The 19,907-nt window shown below is 31.0% G+C and overlaps 1 protein-coding gene across 2 annotated transcripts in view; it reads right to left on the bottom strand.

The window, feature by feature from the left end:
- Positions 1 to 274: 274 nt before the first annotated feature.
- The window catches only part of LOC139489775 (protein transport protein Sec24C-like), a 28,361-nt gene continuing 8,728 nt past the window's right edge, over positions 275 to 19,907 (bottom strand). Inside the window, exons 10-25 of one of the 2 annotated variants that reach the window (XR_011656237.1) lie at positions 19,733 to 19,848; positions 18,876 to 19,003; positions 18,190 to 18,268; positions 17,529 to 17,641; positions 16,482 to 16,692; positions 15,903 to 16,073; positions 11,591 to 11,687; positions 11,162 to 11,307; positions 8,320 to 8,458; positions 7,432 to 7,626; positions 6,847 to 6,950; positions 6,079 to 6,166; positions 5,501 to 5,604; positions 4,671 to 4,760; positions 1,258 to 3,832; positions 275 to 1,064 (exon numbers count right to left, since the gene is read on the bottom strand). Coding sequence is in view for 1 of the 2 variants with exons in the window: in XM_071276593.1 (XP_071132694.1) it covers positions 3,692 to 3,832; positions 4,671 to 4,760; positions 5,501 to 5,604; positions 6,079 to 6,166; positions 6,847 to 6,950; positions 7,432 to 7,626; positions 8,320 to 8,458; positions 11,162 to 11,307; positions 11,591 to 11,687; positions 15,903 to 16,073; positions 16,482 to 16,692; positions 17,529 to 17,641; positions 18,190 to 18,268; positions 18,876 to 19,003; positions 19,733 to 19,848 (1,922 nt within the window). In the remaining variant the exon portion in view is untranslated. Of the gene's footprint in view, positions 3,833 to 4,670; positions 4,761 to 5,500; positions 5,605 to 6,078; positions 6,167 to 6,846; positions 6,951 to 7,431; positions 7,627 to 8,319; positions 8,459 to 11,161; positions 11,308 to 11,590; positions 11,688 to 15,902; positions 16,074 to 16,481; positions 16,693 to 17,528; positions 17,642 to 18,189; positions 18,269 to 18,875; positions 19,004 to 19,732; positions 19,849 to 19,907 lie in introns of both variants that reach the window. The other variant, XM_071276593.1, reaches the window with a different exon arrangement.

Raw genomic sequence — 19,907 nt, 5'->3', positions numbered from 1 at the left:
AGGTCTTAGGTTTGTTAATGAGTCAGAGGTAGTGCATAGACTGGTAGGCTCAGAGTTTGAAAATGAGTTTCTAAATATTAATGTAACTTGCAATCTAACATGTTAAAAATTTGGCTAAGGGTGTCAGTCTAGTAGTTCAAAGCAGGGTTAATTAAAGTCGGATCACAATAACAGGTTCTCGTCCTGAACATGCATTAAATTTGCAGCTGGATGGTAAACAGTCTTCCTCCATCATCAACATGCACCTATATATGTATATACAACAAAGCCTCTATATGTTATTTATAATTTATTACCATTTACACACCATTTACATGTCAGCATTCACACAATCACTCCTGAACCACAAATATAACAAGATACAGCAACAAAAATATACTTCAGTCAAATAAATTATTGGCAAACAAAATCATGTTGAAATATACACAGAAAACAGGTTTTTGTCTTGAATTTATTCTCATTTATAAATTTATCATTACAGACAAAAAAAAAAGACTCAGAAAAATTTGGATTTTAAAGATTTTAAAGCCAAAATATGTAAAATTGAGAATGGAATTGGGGAATATGTTAGAAACAACAACCCAACAAAAGAAATGAATTCAACTTACACAATCATACCATTCTTTCTTTTTTGACAATTGATTTTAAAATCCATTGCATATGCAACTGTACAGCTTTCTAAGGGTATATATACATGGTTTGCTAAGGTAAGCATTATAAACTATGGTGAGCTGAAATAACACTTACATGCATATATTACAGTTTATAAAAATCTACTCTATGAATATCATCCTCCTAGTAGATGTCACAAGTCAATCTTATTTCAGACCATAAAACATCATTATTTCTGTATTTGATCAATTTCCCTAAAATAAGCTTTGTTTTCTGAGAGTGGAAATTTATTCTATGAAATGTTTGAAGGTTAATGATATGGCTTGGACTTTAACTACGGACTCCCTTATTTTCGCTGACAATGATGTATGGATTAGTCTTGACCCAAGCATAAAATGTTCACTAAATGCAAAATTTTTAAACATGATAGACAAGGAAAATTATTTTTTCAACTTCATTGTAACTATATAAAACATTTTAGTACAAGGCATTGTATTTTATTAGTAATTTTAAAGTTGATTTCTTGCACATTGCTAATTTTGAACAAAAGACAGTTTCTTAGAAGTTCCTTATTATGTCCAAAGACTGATTATTTTGAGATGTGTTTTATTTTTCTAATTTTCAAGTGGTGCTGTTTGAGAAAACATTCCAATGTATGAAATCTGATGATTAAGAAATTTTACTGTTGGATATGTAGTTGAAAGAATGTAGATGTATTATGGTCTGAAAAATATCACAGAATCTATTAGTATAAATACCTCTTAAAACAGATTTATATAAACATTAAATAGCTCGGAGACAGAAACAGACATTTTGTACATGAACACAGTACATCTCAATTACTGGGTAATTTTAATGGCATCATAACAAACAAAAAATATGTTACAGTAATGGTTCAATCACACGATTTGGGTTTATTTTACATCAATGAACTCATTTTCTGGGAAATTTACTCCCAATGCCAAACAATACATATAACAGCCAATCACAAAAATACAATATACAGAAATTATCTATTGTAAAATTCTATAATAATTAATAATCTCTGTAAATCAAGGATGACTTCAATCCTTCAAATCTTAAAAACTAGTTCCAAATTTTAAATCCATATTGGAATTTAGTACATTAATTTCTCTTATATGGTAAATGACTGGTTACTATACGAGCCTATTTTCAGTCCTCATAGCTTGTTTTAACCTTATTGAACTCGGAATAAAATACCTAAGTTAGGCAATCTAATATAACATTTATGGCTTCATTATCTATACTTAATAGGATATTGCACATACAATATGATTAAATCATTTAAGTTATCATTAACTTGTTTATAATGATATTCCAATTGTGCCTAGAGATACTTTGCATGTTTACATGGCAAACAGTAATTCCTTGAATATGAGATGCCATGCTTGCTTTCTTGTTTTAAAAAGGGACAAATTCATACAAGTTTACTTTATCATCAGTTTATGTTAAGATCACTTTTCCATGTTAACTTTTTTTTTCAATTTCACGTAAATACTTATTGGTATATTCTCAAATATTTATGCAGCATATTGTTTAATATATAGGAATAAATATTTCCAAAAATAAATCTGAGATTTAATTAGCTTATGATATGATTGGTTTATCAAATGACTTTGATACACAATTCTTCCCAAATTTAAATCCATTAAGTTGTTCTTGTATAATTCTGCTTCAACATTTCCAAGTTATTTTTTTTATAATTTTTGGAAGCCATATTTAAGATCTATTTGAAATTCCATAATCACATTTCTTGTTTGTTTATTTATTTATCCACTGGAAGTTAAAAAGCCATCCATCCATCGTTTATTAACACAGACAAAATGACGAAAATATTTATGACTACATAATAAATACTGACATCACAGTACAACCAATTACCATTAAGCACTACTGATTCCAATACAACAACTAAATCAGATTTTTAAACAAAAAAGTAAATTCTAATAGCACTATGGTGCCAGAAAATTAAAAATTATATGATTATATTATTTAAATTTAAATTATCTATAAAAAAAAGTTTGAAGATTTGGTATGATAGCCAATACGGCAACTATCCACCAATGGCTGAAGGAAAAGCGTTAAATAAAATGTAATATGATTTTATTGGAGAGTATATATACCAAATTTACTGCCACTTTAGACTGCATATAAATGAGTCTATTTTTAAATTCCTTTAACCAATCATAATAAGGACGAAATAAAAATCTTTAAAAAAGAGCAACTTAACATATAAACTATTGAATAATTATATTTCATATTTGTAATTTGTTTAAAAAGTTGTAATTTCTGAAATCAATATCAAGAGAAGACAACTCTTTTTAAAAAGCTGACTGATCATTTAAATACTTGCATTTGACTAGGTTATCACAGGAAGACATAAATACGTAAGAGAAACATACTTCAGCACATCATTCAATAAAATATCGCCATTTGTAATGTTTTATTTGTTTTCCCCATGTTGATTTTGTACCCCTATGAGAACCCTAATTCTTTAATATATATGGACTGGTTATGTTTAAAATGACATAAATTTAATTACAACAAAACAAAATAATAAACCAATTTATTTTACTCACTTCATAAATATATATAAGGTTCACATTTTTTTTTTTGATTCAACAATTTCTTCACTCAGTTTGTTTGAGTATTTTAATACTATCCTTTAAGATGAATTTTCTAAGTTCAGATGATATAACTAGGACAATATTCATTGAAATCATGAATTCATACCTCAATTTCAACTATCATTAGGTTTTGCAGTCTCTCTTAGTGAGACTTACATTTTACATGAATATGGTAAAACAACAACTTTATGTTCAGAGTAAAATAAATTGGTTATAAAAGCTTAAGAGATTTTCTCTTCCTTTGGTTTGAAACAATCAAAGCTTCTGATTCTTTTCGAATTAATGCTCCGATAATCCATTCTTTTCTCGGCCAGTATTTCGTCATTCTCATGCAAATAATCTCTAGTCTATTATGATGTTGACATATTCTGAGATATGCATGAATCGTAGATTTAATAATGAATAAAAGAGTCCTTGCACCATAATAACAATCAGTTCATTAAGTTCCTAATCTCTTTATGTATGTGGCATAGAAAGTCTACGTAAGAACTGCTGCCATTGGTTCCTTTGTCTTCAGCCATGAAATGGTTAAACCACGGTTCTAATTTATCTCTTTGTCTTATTATTGTCAACTGTAAATAAAAAACAACAACTTTTACTGACAGTTGAAACAGAAATCATCTGATACATGAATGTGATTCAGAGTGAGAACTTCTAGCAACAATTAGTTTTCATAGAAAATATATCTCACATACAGCTCAAAAACATATATAGGCATGGAGTAGTTGAAAATTTAGTCATTTCCTACACAACATTAGTTTTTTCTAATCCAATATAAAACAAGTGAAACTGCGAGCTACTGCTCACTGATGATACCCCGCCGCAAGTGGATAATATTAATAGTGTAAAAATATGCAAGTGTTCGGTAAACAGGAAGTTGTTGAGTGATGAATCTGAAAACGCATCACACGGTATAGCTGACTTATATAAATCCTGAAACCAAATTTCAGAAATCCTTGTATTGTAGTTCTGGAGAAAAATGTGACGAAAATTTTCAACTTGGCTATCATGTGTAAAATCATACAAGTGTTCGGTAAACAGGAAGTTGTCAAGTGATCAATCTGAAAACACATCACACGGTATAGCTGACTTAGATAAACCCTGAAACCAAATTTCAGAAATCCTTGTATTGTAGTTCCTGAGAAAAATGCGACAAAAAATATTCATGGGACGGACTGACTGACGGACGGACAGACAGACAGAGGTAAAACAGTATACCCCCCTTTTTTGAAAGCGGGGGTATAAAAAAAGGTTGATAATTTATTTAAAAATGTATTGGACAACAAATCATTTCTTATTATCCAGACCTTGGCATAGATGAAGATACAGAAGTAAACCCCTTAGGAGCTGAATGAATAGAACAGCACCATTTCTTCTACAATAATACAATACTAATACAGTAATACTGACCTTCATACATCTTGATCTTTGTGACCTGACTTTAGCTATCACTTCACGGAGTCGGATTGATACTGGATTGTCAAGGTCCAGGATTTTACTCTGAAATATAGAATATTTATAAGTTACGAAGACAATTAAACACTGTTTTTTTATCACAGGCAAAAGAAATGCTGTTTTTTTCCCTACAACACATCATGTTTAAACAGATGTATATCAAGAGTCTAATAACTTATCTCAAGATTTTCAGTAAGTTTCCTCTCAAATAAAGTGTTGTTCGCTTCTAATTCTGTGTGCATTTTAACCAGTTCTGATAAATTTTATAAATTTTGATAAACCACACATTAATTATATTTGTCTCATGCAGTTTCATACACTATACATTTAGAAAAATGCTCTCACTATTTTCCATTATAATGTTATAGATATAGATTTTATCCCTTCACCACAATATTTTCCACTTTCAATATTAAAATATGATTTTTGATTTTTTTGTGGATTTAAACGCCTCTTGTAAGTACCACTTTTGTGCTATTTTGTGACAGCCCGTTTTAATTGGTGGAGGAAGCCAGAGTGCCAAGAGAAATCCACTGACCTTCGATAGCAAAACGGACAATCCTAGTCAATTAAAATTGGAGTCGAGTGCACCTGCACGAGTGGGGTACGAACTCACAACCTCAGTGTTACTGGCTAGTGATTACAGTATTAACTACTTAAACCACTTGGCCACTGAGGCTCCCTTTTTTAAATTAGAATTATCTTTAATGGATCAATTTTGTAGTTTTTGTGTAGAAAAATCTATAAACAACAAAATTAAATGTATATACAAATGAAATACTAACCTTATCTATATCTATCTGTGCCACACCCTGAACACTAAATACTTCTTGTATCCAGTGTGGGTCAACATTATGTCCTATCCACAAGAACATAGATATACCATTTTCTGAAAAGAAAATATTCAAATTCACAATCTTCATATCAAACTGAAAATTCATTTAATACTGCAACCGTATATTTGAATGTATACCCAACAACAAATTTATGAAAAGCATTACTAAATTAATGCAACACAAAAATTCAAATTTGTAGTGCACATAACAAAAAATAAATGTTCTTTAGGTAACAGTTAAGTTAGATAGGGGTCTAAATAAAAATCTGTGGAAATTTTAATAATTTGTCAAAATGTAGTTCACATCATGATTTTTTTCAAAAATATAATAAAAAGTATGTTATCTGCAATTTCAAAATCCAAGATGGAGGAAGACACCCCAGCTACCTTAAATGATGCATAATTTAATTTTTAATATTCCCTCACAGCTTCCTGTGTACAGAATAAAGTTTATATTTGATTGGTTATTTTTAAAATTTCATTCAATATCAAATGGCACATGTGATTTAAGTTTGTCATTAAATTTACCTAATAAATAAACACCATCTTCACTCAATCTTTCTGCTGAACAACGTATACTCATGGGTATATCTGTAGCTTCATCGTCTAAATCATGCTGAAAATACAAATACATCAATACAATAGCCTGAAAATGAATATCTATTATGTTTTTTCTAAATGTTAGAGCTAATTTTCTTATACATGTAGATAAAGAGTTTGGTTAGCTTGCTCGTTTTGTTTTTATATTGTACAATTGTATTTGAAAATACAAATACACCAATACAATAGACTGACAATGAATATCTATTATGTTTTTTCTGAATGTTAGAACTAATTTTCTTGTGCATGTAGATAAAGAGTTTGGTTAGCTTACTTGCTTTGTTTTTATATTGTACAATTGTATTTGAAAATACAAATACACCAATACAATAGACTGACAATGAATATCTATTATGTTCTTTCTGAATGTTAGAGCTAATTTTCTTATGCATGTAGATAAAACGTTTGGTTAGCTTGCTTGCTTTGTTTTTATATTGTACAATTGTATTTGAAAATATAAATACACCAATACAATAGACTGACAATGAATATCTATTATGTTCTTTTTGAATGTTAGAGCTAATTTTCTTATGCATGTAGATAAAACGTTTGGTTAGCTTGCTTGCTTTGTTTGTATATCTTACAATTGGGATGATGTTTAGTTTAAAATATAATATATACAGATTTAACGATACCTATCTATATTATTTGCAGATTTCAATTTTAATAACAATACTTGAGTCTATATATACTTACAACTGGGAAAATCCTTGGATAAAAGAACACATTTGAAAATGACACATTCATAGAATTCATTATAAACATTAAATAACTTCTGTCATCAGTTGATATCTCCTGACCTGAAACAATAAAAGAAATAAATGCAAAATAATGTTTAAAGGAAGATATTAAATATTTTAAACTGTCAAGAAAAGAATGTCAGTTAAGGTATCAAAGTAATTGTGTCTGATTTTGAAAAGTAAATATATTCATATACCGGTAACTAAATATTAAAAGCTAATTAAGTAAAGAATTCCAAATTTTTTTTCAATGCAGAATTTATTATGGCCTCACTATCCATTATGATATACCAATGGTTTTTTATTTTCAAGAATTAGTGCAATGCTTTTTTCCTTCACAAATTGGGTAATGGATAGTGTGTTATGTTACTGATAAAGGATTCACTTAGGATTGTGATGATTATGCCAATAAATAGTATTCCTTCATATGCTAATAATTATTACCTTTAAAGGCTGAACATCTTTTATAGCAAATTAATGGTTTCCTAATAATTAAAATTCATGACAAATTCATCTAACCATATAATTTATAATGCCTTACCTCCCCTTAATCCATCACTCTTTAATACACAGTTTCCATATACTGGTAATAATTTCATACACTCTGGTAATATGAGTTGTCCAGCAGATGATGGACTGGCACAATTCTTTCTATAACAGGCCAATATATGTGCAACATCGTTAGTTATACTCTCCCGTACTTGACATGGATTATTATTCAGTAAAGATTTAATAGCTGAAATAAACAAGATTTTAAATTATTCAAATATTTGGGTATTTGATGTAGAGGTTCAAGGTATCTGTACAAAAACGGCAATTTGTCTTTCCTGGTCAAAAAGAATCCCAAATAGAGCAACCATTAAAACATTTGGTACAATTTCAGGAAATTATTCAAATAATTGAAACATATGTTAGGCAATTATCATTGAACTACAACTATTATACATGATAACAAGAATGTGTCCACAGTACACGGATGCCCCACTCGCACTATCATTTCCTATGTTTAGTGGACCGTGAAATTGGGATGAATTCTCTAATTTGGCATTGAAATTAGAATGATCTTATCAAAGGGAACATGTATACTAAGTTTCAAGTTGATTGGACTTCTACTTCATCAAAAACTACCTTGACCAAAAACTTTAACCTGAAATTTGCACTATCATTTTCTATGTTCAGTGAACCGTAAAATTGGGGTCAAAACTCTAATTTGGCATTTAAATTAGAAAGATCATATCATAGGGCACATGTATACTAAGTTTCAAGTTGATTGGACTTCAACTTCATCAATAACTACCTTGACCAAAAACTTTAACCTGAAGCGGGACAGACGGACGAACGAACGGACGGACGATCGGACGCACAGACCAGAAAACATAATGCCCCTCTACTATCGTAGGTGGGGCATAAAAACATCAGAGATACATACCTTGTTTACCAAGGAAGTTAATAAGAGCATCAAGTTCACAGCTACGGAACAAATCTGACATTTGCAAACAACAATTGAAAGATAGATTATGAATACGCAATCGTCTCTGACCACCAACAGATGTATACAGCACAGCAACCTGAAATTATAAAATTGACCAAATTATTCCTTTGTTCCAGTGAACAGATGTGTAAATCAATATATCATTAAACCAGGTGCTCCGCAGGGCGCAGCTTTATACGACCGCAGAGGTCGAACCCTGAACAGTTGGGGCAAGTATGGACAAAACATTCAAGCGTGATACAGCTCTGAATTTGGATTGTGATCAAATTTTTGACATTACATGGTTTTTTTTACACAAAACAAATGTCAAGATTTTACAAATCAATTAAAGATTTCTTCTTATTTAAATCTAAAATTAAATAGTTGACACAGCATAGGTTTCTGACACAGAATGAATGTGGTCTAATGAACTTAAAAGTTTTTTTTTGCCTTTGAGCAATTCACTATGCTGTTGAATATTAATCCTCTCAAAAAAATGTTTGAAGAAATTTTCTTTTTATTTATGAAATCTGAAATGAGAAAAATTTAACCCCCCCCCTTTTTTTCACATCCCCGTTTCCCTTTTTCCAAAACTGATATCAATTCAAATTTCTAATGGAGTTTGCAACAATAACTACTCTTTTAAATACATCATAAAATATTAAAATGTAAAATAAAGTGCTTGTTATCACTGAATGGTAAAGATTGGTTGGTAGTAAAAGTGAATATACATTGTTTATTGTATAAAACAATAAAAAAAACTTCATCAGCAACATTTTATATTGGCAAATTTCCAATGAAGTTATTTACATAAAGTTATTGGCAAATAAAAATAGAAAATGACATCATAGTCATGTCTGGCAAATTTCCAACATACATTATCTAAAACATTTTAGATAAGATAAGGAAAAAAAGCTTCATCAGCAACATTTTATATTGGCAAATTTCCAATGAAGTTATTTACATAAAGTTATTGGCAAATAAAAATAGAAAATGACATCATAGTCATGTCTGGCAAATTTCCAACATATATTATCAACTACTATTCTATACAAAGAAAGATAACTCCAATTGAAAATTAATTGCTATTGCACAATATTGTGCAATTAGATATTTCTTGCTATTGTGCAATACTGTGCAATTGTAAATTTCTTGCTATTGCACAATACTTGATATGGAATCCTGATTTGGACCAACTTGAAAACTGGGCCCATAATCAAAAATCAAAGTACATATTTAGATAAAGCATATCAAATAAGCCCAAGAATTTAATTTTTGTTAAAATCAAACTTAGTTTAATTTTGGACCCTTTGGACCTTAATGTAGACCAATTTGAAAACTGGACCAAAAATTAAGAATCTACATACACAGTTAGATTTGGCATATCAAAGAACCCATTTATTCAATTTTTGAAGAAATCAAACAAAGTTTAATTTTGGACCCCCATTTGGACCAACTTGAAAACTAGGCCAATAATTAAAAATCTAAGTACATTTTTAAATTCAGCATATCAAAGAACCCCAAGGATTCAATTTTTGTTAAAATCAAACTAAGTTTAATTTTGGACCCTTTGGACCTTAATGTAGACCAATTTGAAAACGGGACCAAAAATTAAGAATCTACATACATAGTTAGATTCGGCATATCAAAGAACCCCAATTATTCAATTTTTGATGAAATCACACAAAGTTCAATTTTGGACCCTTTGGGCCCCTTATTCCTAAACTGTTAGGACCAAAACTCCCAAAATCAAACCCAACCTTCCTTTTATGGTCATAAACCTTGTGTTTAAATTTCATAGATTTCTATTTACTTATACTAAAGTTATGGTGCAAAAACCAAAAATAATGCTTAATAGGGCCCCTTTTTGGCCCCTAATTCATAAACTGTTGTGACCTCAACTCCAAAAATCAATCCCAACCTTCCTTTTGTGGTCATAAACCTTGTGCTAAAATTTCATTGATTTCTATTTACTTATACTAAAGTTATTGTGCGAAAACCAAGAATAATGCTTATTTGGGCACTTTTTTGGCCCTTAATTCCTAAACTGTTGAAACCAAAACCCCCAAAATCAATCCCAACCTTCCTTTTGTGGTCATAAACCTTGTGTCAAAATTTCATAGATTTCTATTCACTTAAACTAAAGTTATAGTGCGAAAACCAAGAAAATGCTTATTTGGGCCCTTTTTGGCCCCTAATTCCTAAAATGTTGGGACCAAAACTCCCAAAATCAATACCAACCTTCCTTTTGTGGTCATAAACCTTGTGTTAAAATTTCATAGATTTCCATTCACTTTTACTAAAGTTAGAGTGCGAAAACTAAAAGTATTCGGACGCCGGACGACGACGACGACGACGCCGACGCCAACGTGATAGCAATATACGACGAAAAATTTTTCAAATTTTGCGGTCGTATAAAAATCTTTAATATAAGATGTATGGCAAACTTGAAATTTATCATGATCTTTTAATGAGAATCTACACATAATATCCTTTCATGATCTTTGTACAAGATACGATTTTTTCCATATGTAGAAATCTACAACATATAAAAAGGAAGATGTGGTATGATTGCCAATGAGACAAATGTCCCCCAGAGACCAAAATGACACAGACATTAACAACTATAGGTCACCGTACGGCCTTCACAATGAGCAACGCCCATACCGCTTTTTTATATATATTAAGTTTTACTCTAACAAATTGATAAAAAGTTCTTCATACCTTTCATAATTTTAATACTCCTACATTAGTTTTATCATATTTGAATGTTATTAGTAAAATACATATCGACAATTACCTGAACATAAGCACCATCCCCTTCTGATAACTTGTCATCATGTTTAATTTCTACATTTAAAGCATCATCACTATTTACTCCAGCCATTTCTACATCAGTTGTGTTAGACATGTAAAAGTTTCCATAGAAATCTACAGGTCGTATACCTGAAACAACAAAAAATTGAAATTATTTTCCAACATTTGGTAACCAACTATATAATTCATGTGTGGTCAGATTCAGGCAATCAAATTTTCAGGAATGAAAAAAAGGCAAAATAAATCTTCTACAAATATTTCTTTATACTTCACATAAAGATGTCAGTTTCACTTCTAAGCAAATAATATTCTACTGTTTCTAAGTCAAAAGTAGAAATGAAAAAGTTAGTTTTATCTTTCTATGAGCTAATACTCTTAGTTGAAAATGACAAACTAAGAAATATGACAATACCTGTGCTTGTTCTGACTCTGAGTATAGCATCAAATCCTGACTGGTTCTGGACATTTCTTCTTAAATCTTCTAAAAATCTATCACCATCTAAATCAGCCTACAACACAAATAAACCAATTATAAGTTAACAGAACATTTTTATTTAAAAACTAGATGTGTCAAAGCGACATGAATGGCCCCGTCTCAAAAAGTTGGAAAATCTGCAATTTCAAGAACACATGTGGACGCAAACATCATGATAGTCTCACATATCAAAAATCAGCTCAAAATGTGGAGCGGTATAGAAAAAAAGTCTGTATAACTATGATTTTCAACAATTTTCAAAGTTGAAAACCCTTAATTTTGCCAAAAATTACCAGAGTGGAACAAAACTTAAACTAACTTAAACTTGATCTGTAAGTAATCATGAGTAACTCACATACCAAAATTAAGCCCAATATCTGAAAGCATTTAGAAAAAAGTCTGTATAACTGATTTTCACCAATTTATCAAAGTCCATAGCCCTTATTTTCGGCAAAAATTAGCCGAGCGGAACAAAACTTAAACTTGATCTGCAACTCATCTTGCTTAACTCCCATGCCAAAAAATCATTCCAATATCTGAAAGAGTTAAGAAAAAAAGTCTGTACAACTGTGTGATTTTCAACAATTTATTTAAGTCCAAAGCCCGTAATTTCGGCAAAAATTAGCAGAGCTGAACAAATCTTAAACTTGATCTGTAACTCATCATGGTTAACTCACATACCTAAATTCAGCCCAACATCTTAAAGAGTAGAAAAAAGTCTGTATAACTGTGATTTTCAACTATTTATCAAAGTCCAAAGCCCGTAATTTCGGCAAAAATAAGCAAAGCGGAATGAAACTTAAACTTGATCTGTAACTCATCATGGTTTACTCACATACCAAAAATCAGCCCAATATCTGAAGGCGTTTAGAAATAACTCTGTATAATGGTTTGTTGCGGAATGATGGAATTTCGGAATTGGAACGACGGAATTTCTGAATTACAGAATTTCTGAATTACGGAATTTCAGAATTATGGACAAGGGTAAAACTATATGGCACAAAACAACTTCGTTGCAGGGCCATAATAAAGATAAAAGGAAATATCACATTTTTACTTGACCTATAACTGAAAATTCTAAATGTATTTTTTTCTGACGTCAAAATTTATCTTTGTTATTGTTGGTATTACAATACATAGTCTCTTGACAAGTTAGATAATGAACAAAACTCAAGCATGTTTCTTATAGAATATCTGAAAAACTTCAGTTTAAAGTCCATGTTTTGGTATGGACAAAAAAAATCACTTGGATAAAAAAATAAATGATAAAATGCACAATTTTGTGTTCAGTAGAATTATCAGTGTTCCTTTTGTATTGGAGAAAAATTTCTGTAAAAATTTGATTGAATTTGATCCACAATTTAGATAAAGTTGTCATTTTTACTTCACATTTTTTTTTACAATTCAACTGCTGCTTTTAAACTGTGGTATCCAACTTAGGGCTATTCAATTCAAAAGTTTGTACACCGTGTAGAACGCCACATGCGGGGTGTCGGCTATGTTTGACACGGGGTGGCAATTTTGAAGCGACGAAAAAGTAAGAAGGTAAGTTCAAGCATCAAAATTTCTTATTTCTAGAACTCTCAGTACCATATAATGTATTGCACGGAAGGAACCGCAACATAATCTATTTCCTGAAAGCAGAAGCAGTCGTTTTCAGTGCTCAGTTTTCTCAAACACCTCGTTCTAGTTTTTCGTGTTGCAGATTTCGAGGCTTTATATGCAAATTTCGGTATAAAAAACTACTTTACACAGCTACCCTCCGTATCATTTATATAGAATTGTATTCCTCTCATTGACTTATACCAAATACCAGTTTCTTAGTTAAAATTAATTGGTTTTAAAACTGTTATTCATCAAAATATAAAGTGTCACTCGGGATGTCAGATTTTGCGTCGCAAGGGGTAGAGGCTTGTCATAAAAAATACATATTTGCTTGTAAATTAGTCTTCATATGATACATTTTATTTCAAACACATCTACTTTACCATGACAAAACAAGGATTTTTCATTTTGCCTTTTTTTGGTCTTATAAAATATATGCTTTTGATTTCATTCACATCTACTTTAAAATGACAAAATAAGGGTTTTTCATTTTGCCTGTTTTTGGTCTTATAAATCATGTGCTTTTGATTTCATTCATAGTAAAAAGAAATGGCTTAAAATATTTAGTTTTCAAGTTGGTAAACGATTTCTTTTCCTTTTCAGTCACTATCATGGTAAAAAAAGTCAAGGCTATGGCTCAATAAACCAAAACATCACAAAATAGTCCTCAATATAAGATATGCCTGAAGCCTCCACCAGCCAAAATGCATCATAGTTCATCAACAGGTTCATCTAAAAAGCACTTGTGCACGCCGCAAAAATCCATTACTCCTAAAAGAATTAGAACACTCTATCCAATGAAACACTCACCGGCATCTTTTTCAGCGAATGACAACACAACTTCAGGTAATCCTGAAGACGATGTAATACAATTGTCAATGAGAAAACAACGACTTGTACACAATATACAACGGAACAGGTTTACAAGAAAAATGATCAAGACAGTTATTTCGTTCGTAATCGGCCAGCTAGAACTATACGTTTTCTGTTACACATCTATCATATCATATCTACTTTGAAGGTCTACTCTGACTATATACATCTATAATACTAAAATTACGAGGTCCAATTTGTCAGCCGTCATCGGGTAAAAACGACAAATCAAAGAATTCAACTCTATATATAACTAATATAGGACAATGGTGTAGATTAAAAATTACACCACTCCAGACCCTTTTGTTTTCAGCATAATTAATATTGCCAATAATTAACAAGTTCCGGGTCGAATCCGATACCGATACAAATAGTATATTCAGCTATTACCTTATCTGTACGTTCCGCATTTGACAGGCGCACCACCAAACGGTGTATTTAGGATTTTGCTATATACACGGGTCATAATCAAAGGACTGACACTACTAAATTCAATCATTGTCAAATTGTTCCCTATTGTAGTTTTATTCAGCAATCAGCAAGACTTTCTAAGATAACTAATATAGGACAATGCTGTTGATTAAAAAATACTCCATTCCTTGATAGCCAGGACCTTTTGTTTTCCAAATAGTTAATATATCCAATAACAGGGTTGCGTTCAATATCGTAGCGGCTACGTAGTGCTACTTAGATTTTGACCATTGAACGTGTAGCTATAGACTAGTTGTTACATAGATATTGATAGCAGCTACGTAGCAGCTACGTAGCTGCTACGATATTGAACTCAACCCAGATAAGTTCCAGGTCGACGGGTTCAAACAGAAAGATTTGAAAGCAGAGAAAACTGTGTATCTTATAATCGACATGACTTATCAGATGACAATACCAATTACTAAAATAAGGCTTAGGCATAGTTATATATAATTAATTCAGTCACGGACCCGCGATATCACGGGTGTGTACATGTACTTGTATCTCTAAACGAACCGGAATTGAATAAAATTTGAAGAATTTGATGTAACCTGTGTTTTTCTAGGTTGCATTTCTGCTACATTTATGTTCCTATTTGTGTAGGTGTGTTTGAATTAAAAAGTATCAGATAGAGATCGATTTCTAAGAAAATGTATTCTTTTTTTTTATGACAAGCCTCTACCCCTTGCAGCGCAAAATCTGACACCCCGGGCGACACTTTATATTTTGATGAATAACAGTTTTAAAACCAATTAATTTTAACTAAGAAACTGGTATTTGGTATAAGTCAATGAGAGGAATACAATTCTATATAAATGATACAAAGGGTAGCTGTGTAAAGTAGTTTTTTATACCGAAATTTGCATATAAAGCCTCAAAATCTGCAACACGGAAAACTAGAACGAGGTGTTTGTGAAAACTGAGCACTGAAAATGACTGCTTCTGCTTTCAGGAAATAGATTATGTTGCGGTTCCTTCCGTGCAATACATTATATGGTACTGAGAGTTCTAGAAATAAGAAATTTTGATGCTTGAATTTACCTTCTTACTTTTTCGTCGCTTCAAAATTGCCACCCCATGTCAAACATAGCCGACACCCCGCATGTGGCGTTCTACACGGTGTTGTAGGAGGGTAGGAAATGAAAATTAATTATTGAATGTTGATCATGGTTCTTTTTTCAGTATGTGTCTATTACCATTATGCAAAATTATCTAAAAATGGTTCTTGGTTTTAGGATTTTGAAAGACCTTTTCTACCCTCCAACATAATGGAATAGCCTTTATCAGAATGATCACTTACCTGGAAGTAACTGTATTTATACACACTGCCTCCAGTTAGGCGACTGACTTCACTTATTGTTGCCACATCAATATACGAGTTAGGGAACAGGAATAAGTCAACACTACAACCCTCCCCAACGCACTCCTGGCCTAATTTAGTGTAGAAATTGTTCTGTGGTGTCAATATAGTCTGAAATATAAAAGAATTGTATTTTTTTTTTTAACTTTCTTTGAAATAAACAAATAATTGTTTACACTCATAAACAGAAGCAAATTTATCCAGTCAGAATAATAGATGACCTACAATCCTTGGAGATGACATTACTAAGTTGTAAAACTTGTGTCTCGTTTGTTTGTTCAGTTTTTAACAATAAAAGAAGTTTCAACTGTTCAAAAAGTGTTTTTTTTAAAGTAAAGTTCTACTGATAGCCAACTAGATAACACCATGCCTATAGGTAATAACATAACATCATATTCAATAGGTTCAGTTATAAGATGAATACCTTTGTCAGGACATACATTAAAAAATTCTATGAATTTGACCTTTAGGAAAACTGTAAAGTCAAATATCAAAACCTGAATTATCTCCATAATTTACCTTTTCTTTATCTGTGCCTAATAATTTTCTGTCGTCTCTGTTTTTCAACTTGCCAGGAGCTTCAGCTATGGGTAATGATGTGTGGAATATATATAGTTTTCCTGTTCTATCTGAAGATTTTAATGCATCAAGACCAGCCTGAATAACAGGTCCTAAGACTGTTTCTGTTTCCCTAGACTCAGCAAACATCTGAGGGATTTGCGATAAAAGACTGAAAAGAAGAAAATACAGTTGACTTAAAACTTCTAGATTTTATGTTATAACTTTGATAGCGAATTGAAAATTTAATAATTATAATGAAATGTCTATTTTCAGAGGTTCCCATCAGAGAGGGACAACTTCAAGAATTCTAAATACAATATGATTTAAAATCACAAAATTAAAATTGAAACAAAATTTTTGAGCGAGTGAAAAGACATGTGCAGCTTTCTCTTTTCTTCAAGTCTACCCCTTCTCCTTCTTCACACTTCTCTACCTTATGACCTTTTACCTCTAGCTGACCTAGCATGTGGAAGGTCGTGGATTGATCCGGGGCCAAGTGAAATCAGAAATATAAAATGTGTATTTGTTGCTTAAAGCTAGGTATGTGACATAGAACATTAACTCAAAGTTATTCAGCTCATAGATGTTTTGTCTGTAAAATTGGATCCAACTTAAATCTTATTTTACCAAGAATGCAGAATATACTGCACAAAAATATACCATATACAATGTAGAGGGGACAATACTGTGTATAAATATTTATATTAAAAGATTTTATTTTTTTATTTTTGGTGTTATACCGCCACTTTTAAGTACTGCATTTAGGCTATTTCCTGGCGGCCAGTTTTTAGTGGTGGAGGAAGCAGGAGTGCCCGGAGAAAACCACCCACCTTCGATAGGAAAACTGACAATCCTAGTCAATTAAGATTGGAGTCGAGTGCACCCAAACAAGCAGGGTTCAAACTCACAACCTCAGTGTTGACTGGCTAGTGATTAGAGTAGTAACTACTTAGACCACTCAGCCACTGAGGCCCCTTTATATTAAGAAGTCATGTATCAACTTACCTGTCAATAACAGCTTCCGATTCTGATACTTTGACCAAGAAACCATCAAGTAAAGGTACAAATACATCTTCTAAATCAGATACCACTAACATTTGTGGCTGAGCTAAATTACCCTATAAAAAAATAAATCATTAAATTAGATTTCAAACCAATGTGCAAATATACAAGAGGTAAAGGCTTTTGCTCCTCGTAAAAGGCCTAAATGTGCATTGAGATGAAGAACAGCAAGTAAAGTGTTGTTCCTTTGCTGTCTGTTTTGTCTTGGATGTGTTGGGATTTGAATTCATTAATATAATTTATAAATACCCCATAACATCTCTGAGTCTAAGTTTAAAATTGACTTGATTTTTTTTTTATAAATGAATAGCAGATTTTTTCTTTGTTAAAGTTGTTCAATGAATTTGAGTTATACAGGTATTTATATATTTAACTTGACAAATATGCTTTTCTTTTTAGAACAATGCTTTCAATACCACAAAAACAATGTGTTTCATTTAAAAATCAATTTGGTGGTGAATATCTTTCAAAGTGCAGGTGGTCAACTAAAAGCTTTATACATGTATGTACATGCAATCATTTATATTTGAAAAAGTTGTAAATCCTAGGTAGCTTTCAAAATTATCATGTAGTGGTGGGTACTGTAAATATAAAACAAACTTACCTTTACATTATAAAAGTGTATTTCTTTTGCATAAGTTACAAAACCAACTCTAATTTCAGATTCCTCTGCACCCATATCCCTGTAATTACAAAAAAAACATATTAAAATTTATATAAGAAGTGATTTTTGATAAAAATATCTGTAGCTCAATTTTTAGGTATAAATTCTGTGCATGTAGTTATGCTGATATTGGTGGATTAAATCAAAAAGTTTTCATTGTCATTTCAATTATACTGTGAAAATCATCAATTCATATTTTATAAATATTTTGAACCTACCTTTACTTGACTATAATACAGACTTATCTTTCTGATGATTTTCAAAAGTCTGTTTTAAAATCTGAATTGTTTAAAAGGTCTTTCTTTTAATGAGAAAAAAAATAAATATGGAGTGTTATTTTAGTTTAAATTTATTTTTAAGAGAGTGAGAATAGAATGTTCTAAACAGATGAGGTAACTTGAAAAACAGTGTATAAACATATACTGTGGAAACATTAATTTTCGATGTTCTGTCTCTATATAAGATTTCATGGGGATTTAATTACTTGGTTTCCATTATTTGGAAGGGACATATGTGAAAGTTAAATTTTTGTGTTTTTTTATTTTATTTCTTGGATATATTCTTTCCACGAAATAAACGAAATTAAATCCTCCATGAAAATTTCTGCTTTTACAGTACATACTTACTTTGGCAAATATGACAATATATCTGATTTTAATCTCTCACAGATGAGATGGACTAGACCACTTTTTACACTATTATATGACACATCTATCATAAATATAAAGGCAGGTTCCTTTGGCAATAAACTGTTCTACAAAGAGAAAAGTACACAACTTAAAATATTTATGAAAACTGTAAAAAAAAAAAAAAAAACATTTATGATACTGTGGATTTATTAATATTCGTTGGATACCAATTTTTGTGGATATTGTTGGTACAGGTGAACCACAAAATTAAATGTTCAAAGAATAACAAATTTTCTATGGGCTTGTATGCAAAATTCGACAAAACCATAAAATTAAATATCCATAAACATGCAAGCTTTTCTTAAACCATGAAAAATGGTACCCATGAAAAGCTCCACATTACATTATAAACTGTTTGGTCTTTAGTTTTTTATGATTGTCTTCTGTACTATTATTTGTCTGTCTTTTTAATTTTAGCCCTGGCATTGTCAGTTTATTTTTAATCTATGAGTTTGACTATCCCTCTGGTATCTTTCGTCCCTCTTTTGCATGTATATAATTTCAATGGCAAGTGCCAATGATTAAATTTATATTGCAACAATAAACAGAAAAACTTCCAAATGGACCCTGATCTTAATAATTGTAAATAACTGGACAAATATTCAAAACATGTACTACTCATAACATCTTTTTTTTTTAATATGTGTGATTTTCTTTTGTGACAGAAAAAAATGAGGGGAATAAATTTCCTAAAACAAAAGCAATTTTCCCACTTGTTAGCAAACAGAAAAGATCAATTCCTTGGGGTTTCATCTATAGATAAATACTGTTTTTATAAACATCAATGACCTTACTTTACAATAATCCTTTGTGGCTACATATTCATATGATCCTAAACACAATTCTGGTCTGTCATATGCATCCACTCGTTTTCCAGTGTGATCTAAGTGATTGAAGTATTCTTGTGGAACTAAAATATAAAACATCATTTTGAAATTCTTGCCTAAAGACTAATTTACAACAAATGTT

This window comes from Mytilus edulis, chromosome 9 (genome assembly GCF_963676685.1).
Source record: "Mytilus edulis chromosome 9, xbMytEdul2.2, whole genome shotgun sequence".
Lineage (NCBI taxonomy): Eukaryota > Metazoa > Mollusca > Bivalvia > Mytilida > Mytilidae > Mytilus > Mytilus edulis.
Note: the sequence above shows the minus strand (reverse complement) of the source record. Positions and strands in the feature narration are given on the sequence as shown.